This window comes from Acipenser ruthenus, chromosome 14, assembly GCF_902713425.1.
Source record: "Acipenser ruthenus chromosome 14, fAciRut3.2 maternal haplotype, whole genome shotgun sequence".
NCBI classification, from domain to species: Eukaryota; Metazoa; Chordata; class Actinopteri; order Acipenseriformes; family Acipenseridae; genus Acipenser; species Acipenser ruthenus.
The window spans coordinates 32,092,486-32,109,985 of NC_081202.1; the positions used below are offsets into that span (position 1 = coordinate 32,092,486).

The following is a 17,500-nucleotide window of genomic DNA, read 5'->3' on the forward strand; positions in this document are numbered from 1 at the left end:
ACTTATAATTTATAGCACCTGCATTTCCTATTGTTCTAGTCCTTATATCCTATGGTATTACCTGTGTTCGTTTTCATTATGCACTAACAATTCCAGTTTTAAAAAATCTGAGGTTGCATTTTGAAACAGCACCACACCGCTAGTGGTCATTTATTTTCAAACCCTCTGCAACTGTGTGGAGCAGTGTGGAGTAGTGGTTAGGGCTCTGGACTCTTGACCGGAGGGTTGTGGGTTCAATCACCAGTGGAGGACACTGCTGTTGTACCCTTGAGCAAGGTACTTTACCTAGATTGCTCCAGTAAAAACCCAACTGTAAAAATGGGTAATTGTATGTAAAATAATGTGATATCTGTATAATGTGAAATAATGTATAATGTGATATCTTGTAACAATTGTAAGTCGCCCTGGATAAGGGCGTCTGCTAAGAAATAAATAATAATAATAATAATAATAATAGAGCTTTTCACAGTTGCCAGTTAGGGGGCAGACACAGCTACACACCTTTAGTCGTCATTTCTAAAACCACCTCACTTCAGCTTAGGAGTCTTTTCAAAACAATGATCTAAGATGGTACTGCTACTGTATAAAGAATCCCTTTAAGTCACCTCACCACGCTTCAGTGGACCCGTCTTGCCATGTGAGGTCAAGCGGACACCTGCAGAGCCAGCCTTTGTCCTCTATGGAATCTGCTGTGAAGCTCCTGGGTGTGATTGGCTCGGTCGTGGGATCGGAGGACACCCACTGACTTTCAGTTCTCCTAAGCTGTGTGGGCAATTGCTGCAGTGAGGGAACATAAAGGGACATTCTACACTGGGGAGAAGAACAGGGGTAAAACAATTGGATACACTACAAATGTAACTAAAGGGACAATTAAAAAGCAGAGTCTTTTTATTTTAATATACTCCCATTTATTACCTGATCTTTGTGTCAGAAGGGGTCTGTCGGGTTAATAAAGAAATTGCTGGTGTATCCTGTACAGCACTGAAAACTATTCTGCTTTCCATGGCAATCAAACATTGATCCACTAGGTGGTACTAGCTAACAAACTAAGATGCATTTGTATTTTTTATTTCACATGTTTTTATGAAGATGTTCTTGTGAAAGACATTATTAGATTGATCATTAACATGGATCATTTTAATTTCTAATAGTTTCATTTGATGAAGATTTTGATAAAGACTTCTGGTTGAAATGTTTGTGAAAAAAAGGAGATTTCTTGCCAATTTGATACTGCATAGGATATGAGAAGATGGTTTACTGCTAATGGTTGAATCAAAACTTGGGAGGTCTGTATTGTTTGTGGCAGAGTAGGTGGAGGAAAGATGTAGTCAAGGGGTTTGCTGAAGGACTACATCCCCCAGAATGCCACGGGGTTGGTATTAGCCAGGATTGGAATCACCTGGCTCTAATTTTAATGAGGCACACCTGCAGGTGTATAAAATAGCAGGGTAGGGCGCTGTGTTAAGGCTAAGGCCTAAGACCTGTGGGGAACCTTAAAAAAAGGTATGTGTTTAATACCTGTAAAGTATTGGTTTTGGTGACTGCTAAACAGTTAGCCGTCCAGTTGAATAGTTAGAACCTGGGAAAAGTTTAGTAAGCACTCCTTGATGGAGTTAGGCTTTTGTTTTGTGCAAATAAATAAATATCCAGCCCCCCCCCCCCCCCCCCCCACCTTATCAGTCGTGTGATTGCTTCTTTTACACCACAAGACAGTGAAAAGGCCCCTGAAAGTGGCAAAGAATACCCCACTTTGACACATGTTCCATTTGACAGGTTAGAAAGAAGGTAGAACAGCACAGAGTAGCTTTGCATTTATGTATTTGTTTACTTCCTGTTCCCTTTTACATTTGTGTGATATCTGCAATCATTTTGAGAGTTACTAAATGCTATATATATATATATATATATATATATATATATATATATATACACATATACAGCACCCAAGAAAAAACAGGGCAAAGTCTGTCACATCCGAGGTGTGTAACTGCCGGAACAAGACATCACAATAAAACAATCACACACTCAATTGTCAGCCGTGATGGGGATGAATTTCACTGTTTTAGAACACAGGATTTGTTAAGCCGAGGTTCTGTCTACTCTGTGGACATTAAAGATCACGTTGAGGGGGAGCTTGAGAGTCTGCCCTGGTAAAGACGGGACCGCGAGGGGTGCGCAGGGGAGTGTCCTGGCTGTGTGAAGTTGTCGATCTTAGCTGGGGATTCCACAGGGAACATCGCATTGGTTCTGGCGCTCCCGCAGGTTAGAAAGGTGCCCGCCCGGGACCTCAAGCAGACACCTGCAGGGCGGTCTCTGTCTTCAGAGCCAATTGGCTTGGCGGTGGGATAGGAGGAATTCTACTGGCCTTCAAAGCTGCTGTGGGAGTTGCTGCGTTGAGGGAACGGAATGGGACATTCTATTGTAAATTGGGGAAAGCACCAGGGGTAAAAACAAAAAACAAAAGAATTCTAATAGTAACACTGAGTTTGTAATTAATCTCCTCCTAGTGGCTGATGAGTTAATAATACTGACATCAGCATAAGACCTGTACTTACCTGTCCACCATCGAGGTTGCTCTTTGATGGAATGGGAAGACGTTCCTCTTTGAACTGTATGGTTTGCGGTTCGACTTTCCATTCAATTTAATGGGTTGAGATGCCGATTCATTCAAGTTCTTTGGAAGAAGATCAGGGGGTTTTCAGACACAATTAGGTCAATACAGGTCTGGTCTGCAGTAAGACTATTCATAGGGTCTCCTGTGGGAGAGCAGAGACCTACATTCCAAATCTGCATTGACATACAACACAATCATGAAGAGACCCTCAGACAAAATACAGGATTTAAAGGGACATTCCTCAGACTAGGGTTATCAGATTTTCAGAGTGAAAAAAGGAGACTTTTTCTTCAATTCCCTGACGCAGTAGCAACTCTGAAGCTGTTATAATAGCAGTATATAATAACACAGTCATAACTTAAAAAATAAACATCAGAAGTGTTTCTTGCAGATCATAACAGCTTGTGGTTTTCATTCTATTTCCATCTAATCAAAACATGTTAAACGTACAAAAAGCCAAACATCGTACAGCAATATCTAATCTGTTGTAATTTTTAATGACTTTCTTAATTTCTTAGCATACAAACCTGCATAGCTAGATTTCGCCAAATTCTAAATTGTTTTGGATGTTTAGGGAAACTGAAGAATTTTCTTTTTGCTAACTGTATAGATGCAAATGTGATTTTGTGTCTTTCTGAATATGCTTCATGCCATTAAGTCATTGCAGTATCCATGTCCCCCGGTTAAGTTAGGTTGATATGGATATTCACGTGGATATTCGATATTCGCGCAATTCACTGCATTCTACATCAAATAATAGTTCATAGCTCCTACATACAAATTCGCAGAGCAATGCCATTTCACCTGAACGTCATGGTTTTAATGGGTAGTTTAAGTCGTCTCATTGATTTACGAGTTATTTATCGAGTTATGCACACGCAAAATATGCATACATATTCACTGCACATCTCAAAATATCATATAATGGTTCACTGCTCCTACATACAAACTAGCAAATTAATGCTAATTCATTCCATGTAAGACGTCTTGCCGAAGATTAAATTAAGACAAGTTTCATCGATTTGCGAGTTAGTAATCTCTTGAGGGTGAAAATGTACAATTCCCTGTGCAATTCCTTGACATGACCCTGAGAAGTTGAACAGGGTTTCAGGGTCCTGGAGATATGACCTAGAGAAGGGTCATTTTTGGCCAGTTTTGATGGGGCGTATCTCGGGGTTCTGAGGGGGTGTCCATTTGCACGGTTCTAGGTGCCAGGACGGCTCTGCAAAGGGCATTAGTTTACCTCACAACTCGAGTATTTGGGGTACCACTACTAGTTCATGGTATTCTCCTGAGTCTAGAACACTTTGAACAGTGGTTCTAGGGGCTCGGGTTCGAGAGTTACACCCCAAAAAGGGCTATTTTAACTTCAGTTGCAATATGCATGCAAGGACAGCTACTGCTGCAGACCAAAAAGAGCCAAGTACTTGAGCTTCGGGATTCAGCTACCGGATGTCCCATATAACACATTTTTCAGCCTCCTAGGCCTTTCAGAGCCTGTTTGACAGTCTGCTATAGATGTTCTTTTTTGCATATAACAGAAAACATGGTTTGCGAGTTTTTTTTTTGTTTGTTTTTTTTTTAAAAATCAGTCAATGTGTAGATCATTACAAAAACGGTGGAAACACTTACACACTGCTGTTCTGATACCAGAACACTTTGAATGGATTGGAGTAGAGGCTCAAGCATAGGCTCTCTGTGGTCAAATAAGAGCCCACCACCCACCTAATTCATCTCTATGGCTCAAAAACAACAGCCGCCATTTGGCGGGCAGGGGGCGTATGAACCTGGGGGGGGGGGGGGGGGGGGGCAGGGGGGCGGGGGAGGGGGTTGGGTGGGTGGTTGATGAGTTACAGGTGAGAGAAAATCAAAAACTGATTTATTTACATAGGCCTCAGGCCGTACTCTAGTTTTCCCTGCCCGTCTCAGTGACGTCAGCGACACGTATGCTAATAATCTGAACAGCATCTATTTTACAAAAACGATAATATCTTAAAAACTACAAAAAATAAAAATTCTGGTATTTTCAGCTTTTGTTCTTCACACCTCTCTACATGAATGTTCAGTGTTATTTTTGGAATTACTATTTAATAAAAAAAAGGTATTTTTAATAATAACTGACATCAAGCATATAGTTCATGTCTTTAAAATATGTAAGACAAGTTTAATCTTGGATTGTCTCTGGACTGAGTATAACACGTTTCTATAAATATAACTTCATTTTAATTAAAAAAAAAAAAAAAAAACGTTTAAGACGTATGACCCTTGCTATTGGCTGCTGATCATCGACGGTGCTGCACTGATCGGAGGTTTAAAGCCGAACTGCATATACAGGTGTTACGCATCGGCAGCAGTGAACGCTGTACGCTTTTCACCGTAACCGACAGTGTGTCACTGACACTGGCATGTGTATCGGGTGGAATATGATTGTCTGCCCTGGGTGCTAAAATGCCTAGTTTCGGCTCGGATCATTGATCAAAATTGAAAGTTTTTATTCATTTGTTTCTCACATGGCCCCGGGGCTCTTCTATAAATTAGCTTTTCACAGCGGCAACAAATTACTTCATTTCACTGTGTGTTAAGTCAATTAAAACTGGCTTCAAATGAAAGCAGTTGGGCACAGCAAGTATTATGTCTTTTTAATATCAATTCTAACAAAGCAAGCAAAAGTCTTCAGCACAGCATTGAGAGTTAATGGTGCAAGTCCTAATGAGTAAAAGAAAATGGGATTATAAAGCTTTTGATCCCACCTTTAATAATAAGAAAGGCCAGGGGTTCCTGTTGAGACGACTAGAGCAAACCGCTGAAAACTCTCCAGCACCGTCAAGTTGCATATAGGGAAATTAAATTGAAAACTAAACTACAGATGCCAGCTCAAACTCTTCCTGAACAAAAAAGATAACAATGACAAATATTATTATTCAGCAAAAGTTTCCCATAATTTGGATTGGCATAATATTATTTAAATTCCCTTAAACAGAGATAGCTTGAGACGCACCAAAAATGTAGTATGTTTTTATTCAAGTGGAATAATTATAACTACACGCCCGTTAGGATTTTAACAATGTAGTCATTAACACTGTTTTTAAAGAGGGGACGGTTTTCTATTTAGCGATGCTGGAATATTTAGTCAGCCCCGGGTGTTTGAATACATTTATGAATCGCTTTATGGGGCGACTTTCAGAAGGTAGACACAACATTGCAGATATAATTCGCATGTGAATCCACCACTGATCTAAGTTTTGTTGTTCAACACGAGTCATGGGGATTGTATATGCAAAACATACCTAACGTACTAGCAGATATTCTGATCCCATATGGCCGACTGCATGGATTAGACTTTCCTTGCATGGCTGTCTCCCAGAATCAAGAATACTGTGAAATCTGTGTGTGTCTGCAAAGTCTGCTTCCCGAAGCTTTTGAGACTGTCACTTGAAATGCCAGCAGTTTGTGTGGAGCACCCACTAGACCTAATTCACCCACTGATAATCACATACACTATATACTGAAATGCACCAGCTGTATACTGAGACACGCGGATGTGCAGCAAGCAATTTTCTAAAATGTGGGTGGAGAGTACAACTCACGTGACTGATGACCGACCTCGGTATACAGCAGGTGTGGCCAATCATGATCCTGGACGGTTACTCCTCTCCTGGTCTTTGTTCCAACTCTGTTCTAAGTCGTTTAATTGAACCAGTTAAACCTCCATCCAGACCTTGAAGTACTTCATGATATCATTTTTTACCTGATAAACCTGGAGTGGAATAACCCTCCAGGACCTTGATTGGTCAACCCTGGTATAGAGTGTATGAGCAAGTAATCTCAGTATACAGTGTATGCATTTCAGTATACATAAATATCAGTGGGTGAATTATTTATGTCCCAAACGGCACCTACACTAATACCTCTAATAGCCTCACATCTGCCCATTGCACTGGGAGGTGCATCTTGCATATATAACAGAATGCATGCAGAGTATCGATGTAGTTTATATTATATTTCAACAAAGACGACAAACACGTCGGAATGATAAAGATGATAACGTTTAATGTTTATAATCTTTTTTTTTTTTTTAACACACACACACACACATATATATATATATATATATATATATATATATATATATATTATATATATATATATATTATATATATATAATTCATGTTTCTTGACTTGCTTGTCATCTCCACCCAGGACGTCATTGTAAAAGAGATGATCCGTCTCAATACAATTCTCAACCCCCCCCCGAAAATACACAAAAAAGCACATACAAACTTAATTGTATTAATCAAGGCACCTTTTCCGTCTTTTAAAGGTTTGTGTTTTACAGGTTTTCAGTTACGTAGTGTTAGTAGTGCAAAGAGCATGGTGTACCTGTATCGCTGTAAAACGTGATTGAAAAACAAACTGAAGGCAATCACTCTACTGTAGCATAGATAGATATCTATATCTGATATCTATATCTGTCTATCTATACAGCATCTATACAGGATACAGTAGACTACACACACACACACAATATATTATATATATATATATATATATATATATATATATATATATATATATATATATATATTACGACTGTAAGTCGTCCTGGATAAGGGCGTCTGCTAATAAATAAATAAATAAGTAAATTAATAAATAATAAGATTGTTTGTTAAATTAAATTGTGTATTTTGCTTTTTGTTGCATTAAAACGTGGTTAAAGTTTCTACTGCTTGTCCTCAATCTGTTACCTTGAATTCTGGTAAGCGTTGGGTTGCCGACACGTTTTTACCTGGACTCAGTCCGTTTTTATGCTGCCTTGCTATTGCCATGTTTTTTGCATTAGTGGCACGGGGGAGGGCATTATAGCCTACATTGCAAAACCACACCCGCCGCAATTAAATTAACAGTTTATTAACACGCAGCAAAAATAAAAACAAAAATAAAACACAGCCTCCTTATCCTTTTAAAATGACGCAGATTCCTGAAGAAAAAAGGGGGGGGGGGGGGGGGGGGGGGCAGAGGGGAACAGTTAAAAAGAAACATCTGGACCGCTGTACTGGTGCTTTTGTTCAGCCGTTCAGTGGATGCGAGACGTGGGAGGGGCGTGGAGAGGGGGGGTTGCATGTCGGTTTCACCAGGAATGTGATACGGGATGCTTTTTTCTCCATTCATCGGACAAACCCGACTCGGATGGAGGGATTACGGTAGCCAAATCAATCATTTCCATTTGCTGGTGGACGTTTTTGGGGACCGTGTGACAACACCACCCTCCGTCTCTTCTAAGCGACGCCTCTAGCCCATGCATCGGTGAAATTTGTTCACACCACCGGGAGCCTTTTCTTTTTGGTTGCAGGGATCAGTCGGATGGTGCCAGTGATCGGGTGCTGCAGAAGATTCGCCATTGTTTCCACCACACAAGCCTTGCAGTACTGTCTCATCACTGAGATGTGCACATTTTCAATGAATTGCAAACTGGAAAGAAGGACCGCTGCCACCCCAATGGTGCTCTACTACATCGTATGTCTCCTTTTAAACGACCAGGTAGGGTGATTTAAACACTGTATGTATTTGCGTTTACCAGTTACACAGGCGACGTCTGGGATGTACCAAACCGGGGCTCTGTTTGCTGTTGTGGGTTTGGCTATGGGCAGGTACTCCTTTAACATTTCTGCTTTCAACAGAAAAAAGGGTATATTTACTTATTTTCCTGGCTTTGTGGTTTTATATACCACCCAATACACGCAGTAACTAACAAGACCAGAAGCTGGACATCGCCTTGCTTTAAATGAAACGTGCCGTAATCTCAAGCAAAAAGGGCCAGATTCGCTGGGACTGTATGCGGAGCGATTCTTGTGTATTAATTATTATGTTGCCGCTGTCTATTCTTTGAGAAACCAGAGAACGAGTTTCCACTGGTAACGTGTGCAACACGGTTAACCCTTAAAGTGCAAGGGACATTTGTGTCTCACAAATAAAAACAATATATGGTAACTTTCTTGTTGTTTAAATGAGGTGCACGAAACAGGGTTTACGATGTATTGAGAGGTGGGATCTGGTCATCCAAATGGTCATTTTTCTCCGCGTGGTACTTGAGTCAACTCTCAAAATGAAGAAACTGTTTAGTAAAACAACCGCGCAATTCCTTTTGTTCATTAAGGGGTTAAAAAGTGTACCGTCAATGAGACCCAATCCCTCGCAAAGGGATATCAAAAGTGATACAGATAAATTATTCCTGAAAACAAAACGTCCAAGAATGAAAATAAAGTTACATTTAAATCTCTCTCTTTTTTTTTTTGTTGCAAATGCCAGTTAAATGTTCAGTTGCGGTTGATTTACTTGATTAATTCTAGCAGGATATAACGTGTTTCTATCGGTAATAGCTTGGTACTTACCAGGATGAATATTCTGTAGAAATGGTTGATGAGGAACTTGGTAAATTTAGGGTGGGCTACGAGAGAGTACAGTAGTGTGCAAATGTATTAGAACACTTAATACGTTGTCATTTATAGTCTTTATACCTACCTGTACGAAAACCTCAGGGTGTGAGAATTTCAAATTTGTGTCAGTAATCGATTAGAAACAATAGGCACTCGGTTGAAAATGCTGGACCACTTTGTGCTTTTAATTAGACATCTTAAACAACTTATAAAGCCTCACGTGTCCCCTTCCTCTTACTATTTTTAATGACTTGCATGTGTGGCTTATTAAAGTCATCAATTAAATTAAACGATCACAAATTGGTCTATTCTGACAGTGTTCCTAGATTTTCAGTTCCAGTGGTTTGATTTCATGTGCAGAACAAAAAAAAAAAGCAGCAATGGGGTGTTGTAATAAATGTGCGCTCTGCTGTCCTGGTTTGAACACATTTAAACCGTAACTCAATTTCAGAAGATATGTAGTCCTACCAGAATTTCAGAGGATATGTAGTCCTATCAGTTAGTCTTTTTGTATTTAAAAACTAATGCCGATAGGTATTTGATTGTACGTTGTTTCGTGCTGCACGAAAAAAGTCTCTTGCACGTTTAGAAACATTTGTGTTCATTTGTAGTCTGACGATATTAATGTGTATTACTTTTACAGCCACACATTGTTCAAAAAGACCGTGCTTGAGCGTTTAATTGGAACAGTCAGGTGTGATTGCAACTGGGCCTTCCAAAAATTGTATTGTGCCAATGTTCTGTAAAGAATCATTCTTATATGACTCCCCTTTTCCCCTCGTTTCAGCAGTTCATGCCTTAAATGAATACAAGAAAGTGCTGTGTTCATAAAACTGAACCAGGCTGTTTTTAAAGAATCCAGTAGCAGTCTTGAAACGTTGGCTGACTATGACTTTTAAACTGGCTATTCAAAAATAATAATCTGTAAATCAATATGTGACTCCTGACCTAATACTAAAATATAACATGTCGTTTCATTACAAATCAGGGCTTGGAACCCATCCTAGCTCTGCTGCACCCAGTCCTGGGATTCAGAGCTCCCCTTGTTTTAGGTGTGTCTGATCATCATTTCAATAATATACTTTACTGAGAGTAAAAGCCCAGGGTTCTGCGTTTCAAAGCATGCTGAAGTGACTCAATTTGGTACCCACTGTCTGAAGATTAGGATTCAGTTATTGACTCTACCCATGACAATGAGTGAAGCAGGAAACTAGGCATTCTTAATTGCTGCTGTTTACAGGAAAAGGTGGGCAGTTATTGAGATGCTTAGTTTCCCATAACTTAATTAACGGGGCTTGTTGGGCAAATCCATGCTGAACATCAGTGCAATAATGACCTCAGTTTCTATATTAAATGAAAGTGTCTTCCAAAAGTGATGGGGCTGTTGCCATGGCGCTCAATAGAATGTGTCAGTGGTTTTACATCAATTGATATAGTTGCCTTGGGTGATTTTTCTATTCAGGGATACCAATATATCTCCTCTTTAAAACTATGCAAGAGATTTAAATGAACAGTCTCTCCCACAAGTGCGGTGGTACCCCAAATATGATCCACCTACAACTTCATTTTACCCTCCAAAATAAATTACTGGCTAAGGACTGCCAAGGACAGCACTACACTGAATATTGTACCAGTCTTGGTAGTCACCACTCAGGAATATCATGTTAGGGTAAAATAGAGAACAAATGCTCCACCCAGTTATTCAGCATTGTTAGTAAATTAATCATATTTATGGAACCACTGCATTTGTGAGACGGATTGCTCATTAAAATCCTTAGCATATTTTTTAAAGAGGAGATGGTTATCTATTCAGGGATACCAAGATATTTAGTGAGCAAGTAGTCTGAGTTAAGATATCCAGCAACAAACTCCCCATTCACAGTTTTACTGCTTTCCTAGAAAAAGGAGAACATTTCAGGGGTACCATTCTACCAATGAGATGTCTTGCTCATTAAAATATTTATCATATTTTTAAAGATGATGATTATCTATTCAGAGATGCCAGGGTAATTAGTAAGTAAGGGGGTCTGTGGGAGGAAAGCTGGGCAATACAATCCCCAGCCCTAGTCTTGCTGTAAATCATTTGTTGTTTCCAAACTTTTCGAACACTATATAACGATTTCTGATACCGTTTGAAGGAAATACATTGAATAATAAAAAAAAAACTTACTTGAGACTGATGATATGATAAACTTGTAGTACCGCTGTGAAAGGAAAGCAAAGATGAGCAAATGCTATCTTTTTGTGATATTGTGAAATGTTGGGTATACCACATTCCAGTTCCCTTTTACCAAAATATATATTGTTTAAAAAACACATGGGAAAGTGCACCTTTAAGTTTCTTTCCGTTTTGATTTATTGGCCAAAAAAAAAAAAAAAAAGAAACCACAGCAAGAACCTGCTGGAAGGCTGTTGAAGCTGAGAGCTGGTAAGCTGCCATGGGTTTAAGTGACTGTTTGATGGGCGTACACTGCATTTAAGTGATCATTATATTCTGCCTCTACATCCATTCAGTACCTTTTTTATTGTAAAGAAACAAGAGAGAGTGGATTGCCATCAATCCAGAGCCACAGAGACCTCCACTGCGGTACGTCAGTGTGTGAATTCTGGGGAACAAAACCGTCTGGGTTCTCGTCAGATAAACAAGTAAAGACACAGGAGAGAATGAGCTGGACAGGAAGGGGACAGAGTAAAGGGATGAGCAGGGGAGGGGGGCCATGGAATGAATCCAAGTTTATCAGTCATTCTGATTAACCCCATAATACACAAGGAATTTGGTGACTCAACTCGAAGTCTTTTGAAAACAGTAACGTCACAATGGGCCGTGTATCTCAGCCACTTAACGATATTCTCTTCCTCAACCTTTTCCCTCTTTTCAATGAAATTGACAATGGACTAAATGTAGTTTGGCGATGATTAGAAAACAATTAGCTGAATTCTTAACTTTTATTAATAATACAGCAGTATGTCATAGAGTTATAGGACTGCGTGTGGCTGTGTATGGGTTATATCAGCACTCGAAGCATGTAAACAGAACTCTGCTTTCAGCCTTGGCCTGTTGACTTCTATACATGCATAGATGTTCGCCATCCTATATCCCTATACTACTGACTGGCACAAATCTCTGGGAATGTCGAAAGCTGAAGGAACACAAAGCCAATTTTTAAGGAACAGTGGCTTGAAATCTGGTTCCAGAAGACCGGGAGATCTAGTTTGAGTCAAATTTGCTGTTTCAAACCGTCTCCCCTGGTGTGCCATGCAGTAGCCTGGAACCTAGCCTCCTGAAACCAAGTTCCAAGCGAAGTGTCTTCATGTTCCCTCAGCTTTATGTTCTAGGGTATTATTGCAATTGTAAGTATTGGCCAGCTCTTCGGCACTTTGTAATTATTGTATTTAGTGACGGTGCTGTCTCCGGTGGCTCACCAGAGAACAATACACACTGTATTTGTGTTCACTGATCGATCCCCCTCATGCATTATTTATGTATATATTATGAATGCTTTTAAAAGGGATCCAGTGCTAGCAAACGGAAATGGCATCAGCCAAAGTACAGAACATTGACTGCAAAGATTGATCTTGTTTGAGCAGCTGTGACTGAAACATTATAATCTTCTTCTTCTTCAATTGACAGACATTCTGCACAAACTGAGCGACAGACTGAGAAGAACAAATACACCTAGAAGTGTTGGTGATATTGTTATTTTAACTTTAAAGAGCAACTTGGTACAATTACATTTTCTCTTCGTCACCATATCATGCTGACTTTTCAAAACTCTGCAGTTAAAAGCACCCCTGTGGCCTTACCCTTATATGTTTCCCACAGTAAAAGCACAGCAAAGTGTAATAAAGCACAGTGAAAGCACAGCAAAGTGTAATAAAGCACAGTAAAAGCACAGCAAAGTGTAATAAAGCACAGCAAAGTGTAGTAAAGCACAGTGAAAGCACAGCAAAGTGTAATAAAGCACAGTAAAAGTACAGCAAAGTGTAATAAAGCACAGTGAAAGCACAGCAAAGTGTAATAAAGCACAGTAAAAGCACAGCAAAGTGTAATAAAGCACAGTAAAAGCACAGCAAAGTGTAATAAAGCACAGTGAAAGCATGGCAAAGTGTAATAAAGCACCGTGAAAGCACAGCAAAGTGTAATAAAGCACAGTAAAAGTACAGCAAAGTGTAATAAAGCACAGTGAAAGCACAGCAAAGTGTAAAGCACAGTGAAAGCACAGCAAAGTGTAATAAAGCACAGTGAAAGCACAGCAAAGTGTAATAAAGCACAGTGAAAGCACAGCAAAGTGTAATAAAGCACAGTAAAAGCACAGCAAAGTGTAATAAAGCACAGCAAAGTGTAGTAAAGCACAGTGAAAGCACAGCAAAGTGTAATAAAGCACAGTAAAAGTACAGCAAAGTGTAATAAAGCACAGTGAAAGCACAGCAAAGTGTAATAAAGCACAGTAAAAGCACAGCAAAGTGTAATAAAGCTCAGTAAAAGCACAGCAAAGTGTAATAAAGCACAGTGAAAGCATGGCAAAGTGTAATAAAGCACCGTGAAAGCACAGCAAAGCATATGCAAGCATTGTAAAGCACAAAATAGAATGGTAAAACATTAAAAAACAAAACATGGTAAACTAACCCTTTGAAAAGTTTTCTATAGTAAAAGCATAGCAAAGTGTAGTGAAGCACAGGTAAGCACTGTAAAGCACAGATAGGTATGGCAAAGCATATTAAAAAAAAAAAACATGGTAAAGCAACCCTTATCAGTTTCCCACAGTAAAAGCATAGCAAAGTGTAACAAAACATGGTAAAGCACAAGCAAGCATTGTTAAGCCCAGAGAGATCTTGTAAAGCAAATTAAAAAACAAAACATGGTAAATTAACCCTTCTAAAAGTCTATTATAGTAAAAGGAAAACAAAGTGCAATAAAGCACAGTGAAAGCATGGCACAGCATAGGTAAGCATTTTAAACCACAGAGAGGTATGGTAAAGTATATTCATAAACATGACAAACCACAGTAAACTATGGTAAATGCATAGTATAGTTAAGGGAAAAACATGGGAAAACAGAATAAATGCAGTGCAACAATACCATGGTAAACATGTCAGTTTACTCCTCGTGATACTTGAGTCACTCTCAAAGTTATAATACCACTATAATTAAGGCCTATTTAAATGTGGAGTCTGGATGCAGTTCAACACACTGTAGAGTTAACAGCCTCAGCTGTGAGGTCTTGCTATAGCGGTTTGTGTTTCAGAGTAGGACGTGGTTGGAAAGGGCTTGTGTTCGAGTGGGAGTCTCACACAGAACAGCTGTGAACAGTCCTGAGGTCCTCTATAGTATTGTTTGCTTCGTGCAAAAGTAAAACCTCTTTAATTTGTAGCCACTTGCATGAGGTCAGATAGGGAAACTTTTTTGAGCTCTGATACGACTGTGAAATCAAGTGATCCCCCGTGTTTACTTTTCATGGGGATGGAGTACAGCCATCGCAGCTTTTAATTAACACAGGAATGGGCTGAGCTGCCATTACCAGCAGATCAGGGTCCCTAACCAGTATTCAACAGAAACCCAGCTGCCAAATAACGCCTCCAGGAAAACAGGATCTCGCCACCCTGGAAAATGTTCTCCATCCTTGTGTGCGCTGTGAGGCCTATGGCCCTGGCATGCATAAGATTGGCCTGTGTCTTACCACACACCCTGTCCTGGGCTATTGCTTACTTAACTAATTGTGACTTCCTTGTTCTTATGTATTTGTATACTCATTAACACAGTTTCTCATTGAAAAGTCAGTGCCGCAGAATCTGAGAAGTTCTTTTGCAGAGAATACATTTTTCTCTTTGCAGATTCTAGGAGATTTTGCTGCAGATTTCCGTGGGCACTAGCAAAAGGACTACAGACCCATGCCCATACCTTCAGTGGTAATCGTTACATACTGTAACAGGAATAGTAGGGTCACAAATGTGTGGTTTTGTTGCAAAACAAGCTCTCTGCTACTTGAAAGTTCACGACACTGTGTGCCTGATGATGCGGCAGGGTTATCAGGGGATCAGAAGAAGAACGTCGGTAGCATGCTATATTATCATGCTGATCTTCTCTGATGCACTTGTCCATCGTGGGAAGAATCTCTTGATCGAAGGCTGTCTGGCCGGCTGGTCTGATGTACAGAAGTAACAGCAGCCCTTTATTCTTTCTTTAGTGGATCATCTGGGTTAATTCAGCTTGAAATTTGGGAGCTGGTCTGGTTTCAGTGCCAGAGAGGAAAGCGTGCCTGTCTTGTGAGGATTGAAATTCAGTCCAGTCCACACTGTAAATACATTTTCATGTATGGGTTGAGTGAACTGTTCAATGTCTTAGCCCTTGTATAGCAATGGACTCTCTTTGCTATTTGTAACCTATCAAATAAATAAATGTGGTCTATTTAAAATAATTTTACTGCAGTCTGCTTAAGAAAATATCTAAACTGCTGTGTCTGTTTTCTCTTAAGTAGAGGGAACACTAGTCCCCTATTGCAGCCGACCTCCACTCGCAGGCTCCAGCTCTGCAGGTAGATCTCCAGCTGGGTCGTCCATGGTAATGCTAGGTAGTTCCCACCACACCTGCAAAGGAAAGGGGATATTAGGCGCATAAACAGCACCATACTCTTGCGGTTTGGATCACAGTTAGTACTTTCAGGTTTGGGCGTAGATACCCAATTAACATGAGAAACCCCACTGACACGTGCGTCCAGTCAGAGAGATGGATGCAGTTACTGGGTGGAACATGAGTGATTAGCTGATTCACGTTTGACAGGGTTTATGATAAGCGATCTAAGTGTTGGAGAGCGTACTCAGTGGTGTGACTGAGAGTGTATGTACAAATCTAGATTTTAATAATAATGTGTTTTAAAGTATATTAGTCTTATATATGTCATTAAATATTTTATATAGTCATGTCGTCAATAAAAATACTTTTTTAAATACATTTTTAAATAGATGCCTATTTTCTAAAACCGGACTTCCTGTGTAGTTTTTATGAATGAGATGAGTGAGCGATTGAATGACTCTACTCAGGTAGGTGGGTCAAACAAGCTCTTCAATTGTAGCTCTGTCTCTGTCCCCTGCAAACATCAAATGAAAGATCTTTGAGATTCATTTCGGACTTTGCCCGTAACATATATACCGTTATAGTCAAAATTTTACATACCCCAATGGAAATGTATAATTTCTAGAAATTTCTCAAACATATAATTATAGGAAAAATCTTTTGTAGCAAAAGTTTTGCTTTTGTAGATGAGGAAAAAAAGTTACAAGAAATAAATAATTGTAGACATCTATTTCCAGAAATGCTAATTCAAAAGTATTCATACCCTGACAAGGAAAATGAAATTAATAGCTAGTTGAGGCACCTTTAGCAATAATAACCTATTTTAAGATTATGATATTTGTCAATGAGCTTTTGGCATGATTGTTTAGTGATCTTTGACCATTCTTCAACGCAAAATTGTTCCAGTTCGTTCAAATTCCGAGGACTTCTCTTGTGCACAGCCTTCTTCAACTCATACCAAAGATTCTCAATCAGATTTAGATCATGACTTTGACTAGGCCATTCCAGAACCTTGAATTTATTCTTCTTTAACCATTCTGAAGTAGATTTTGATGTATGCTTTGGATCGTTGTCGTGTTGGAAGGTCCAGTTGCGCTTTAAACCAAGTTTTGTAGCGGAGGGTTTCAGGTGATTGGTCAATATCTTTTGGTGTGCTCTGGAATCCATTTTACCATGTACTGGAACTAAATTTCTTGTGCCATTAGAGGAAAAACAGTCCCATAGAAAGATATTACCACCTCCATGCTTGACAGTAGGTATGGTGTTCTTTTCTTTGTATGCCTCACCAGACTTTATCCAAACATAACGACTATCAGCGTGACCAAATAGCTCGATTTATTTATTTATTTATTTATTTATTTAGTTTCATCACTCCACAAAACCTTTGATCAGAACTCATATCCATCATTCAAATCCTGTTTTGCAAACTTTAAGCGATTGTCCTTGTGATATTTTCCTAAGAGTGGATTTTTCCTTGGCCTGCAACCATTGAGACCTTTACCATGCAATACTTGACCTGTGGTTGAAATGGAAACCCCAGTCCCACTTGCAGCCAATTCACTTTGAATATCTTTGGCAGTCAATCTCAGATTGTTATTAACCTTCCTCACAATTCTTCTACTTCCAGACCGAGGGAGTGTTGTGACAGTGCCATGATTCTTGTACTTCTTGATAATAGAAACAATAGTTGAAATGGGGATACTCAAATACTTGGAAATCTTCTTTTATTGTTCTGCCTAAGGTCTTCAGATAGCTCTTTACTTTTTCCATATTGACTTATTGGTAATGACAGCAATCATCCAATGCCTAACCCTTTTATACTCTTATAATCCAGCATATTTCTAGCACCTTTTAGACTATACTATCATAGCATCAAAGGGT

General features: G+C 39.4%; 1 protein-coding gene and 1 long non-coding RNA gene across 4 annotated transcripts in view; one reads left to right on the plus strand and one right to left on the minus strand.

Annotated features, from left to right (window-relative positions):
- Window positions 1-2,150: 2,150 nt before the first annotated feature.
- LOC131697456 (uncharacterized) lies at window positions 2,151-9,070 on the minus strand. Its single transcript, XR_009307301.1, has 3 exons — window positions 9,004-9,070; window positions 2,556-2,756; window positions 2,151-2,388 (listed from the first exon to the last, which is right to left on the minus strand). It is a non-coding gene; the product is annotated as an uncharacterized LOC131697456 (long non-coding RNA).
- Window positions 7,693-17,500, plus strand: part of LOC117419369 (receptor-type tyrosine-protein phosphatase O-like) — a 53,240-nt gene continuing 43,432 nt past the window's right edge. For all 3 annotated transcript variants that reach the window (XM_034032062.3, XM_034032063.3, XM_034032064.3), the window contains exon 1: window positions 7,693-8,152. In XM_034032062.3, coding sequence (XP_033887953.2) covers window positions 7,976-8,152 — 177 coding nt within the window. In that variant the 5' untranslated portion in view covers window positions 7,693-7,975. The remainder of the gene's footprint in view (window positions 8,153-17,500) is intronic.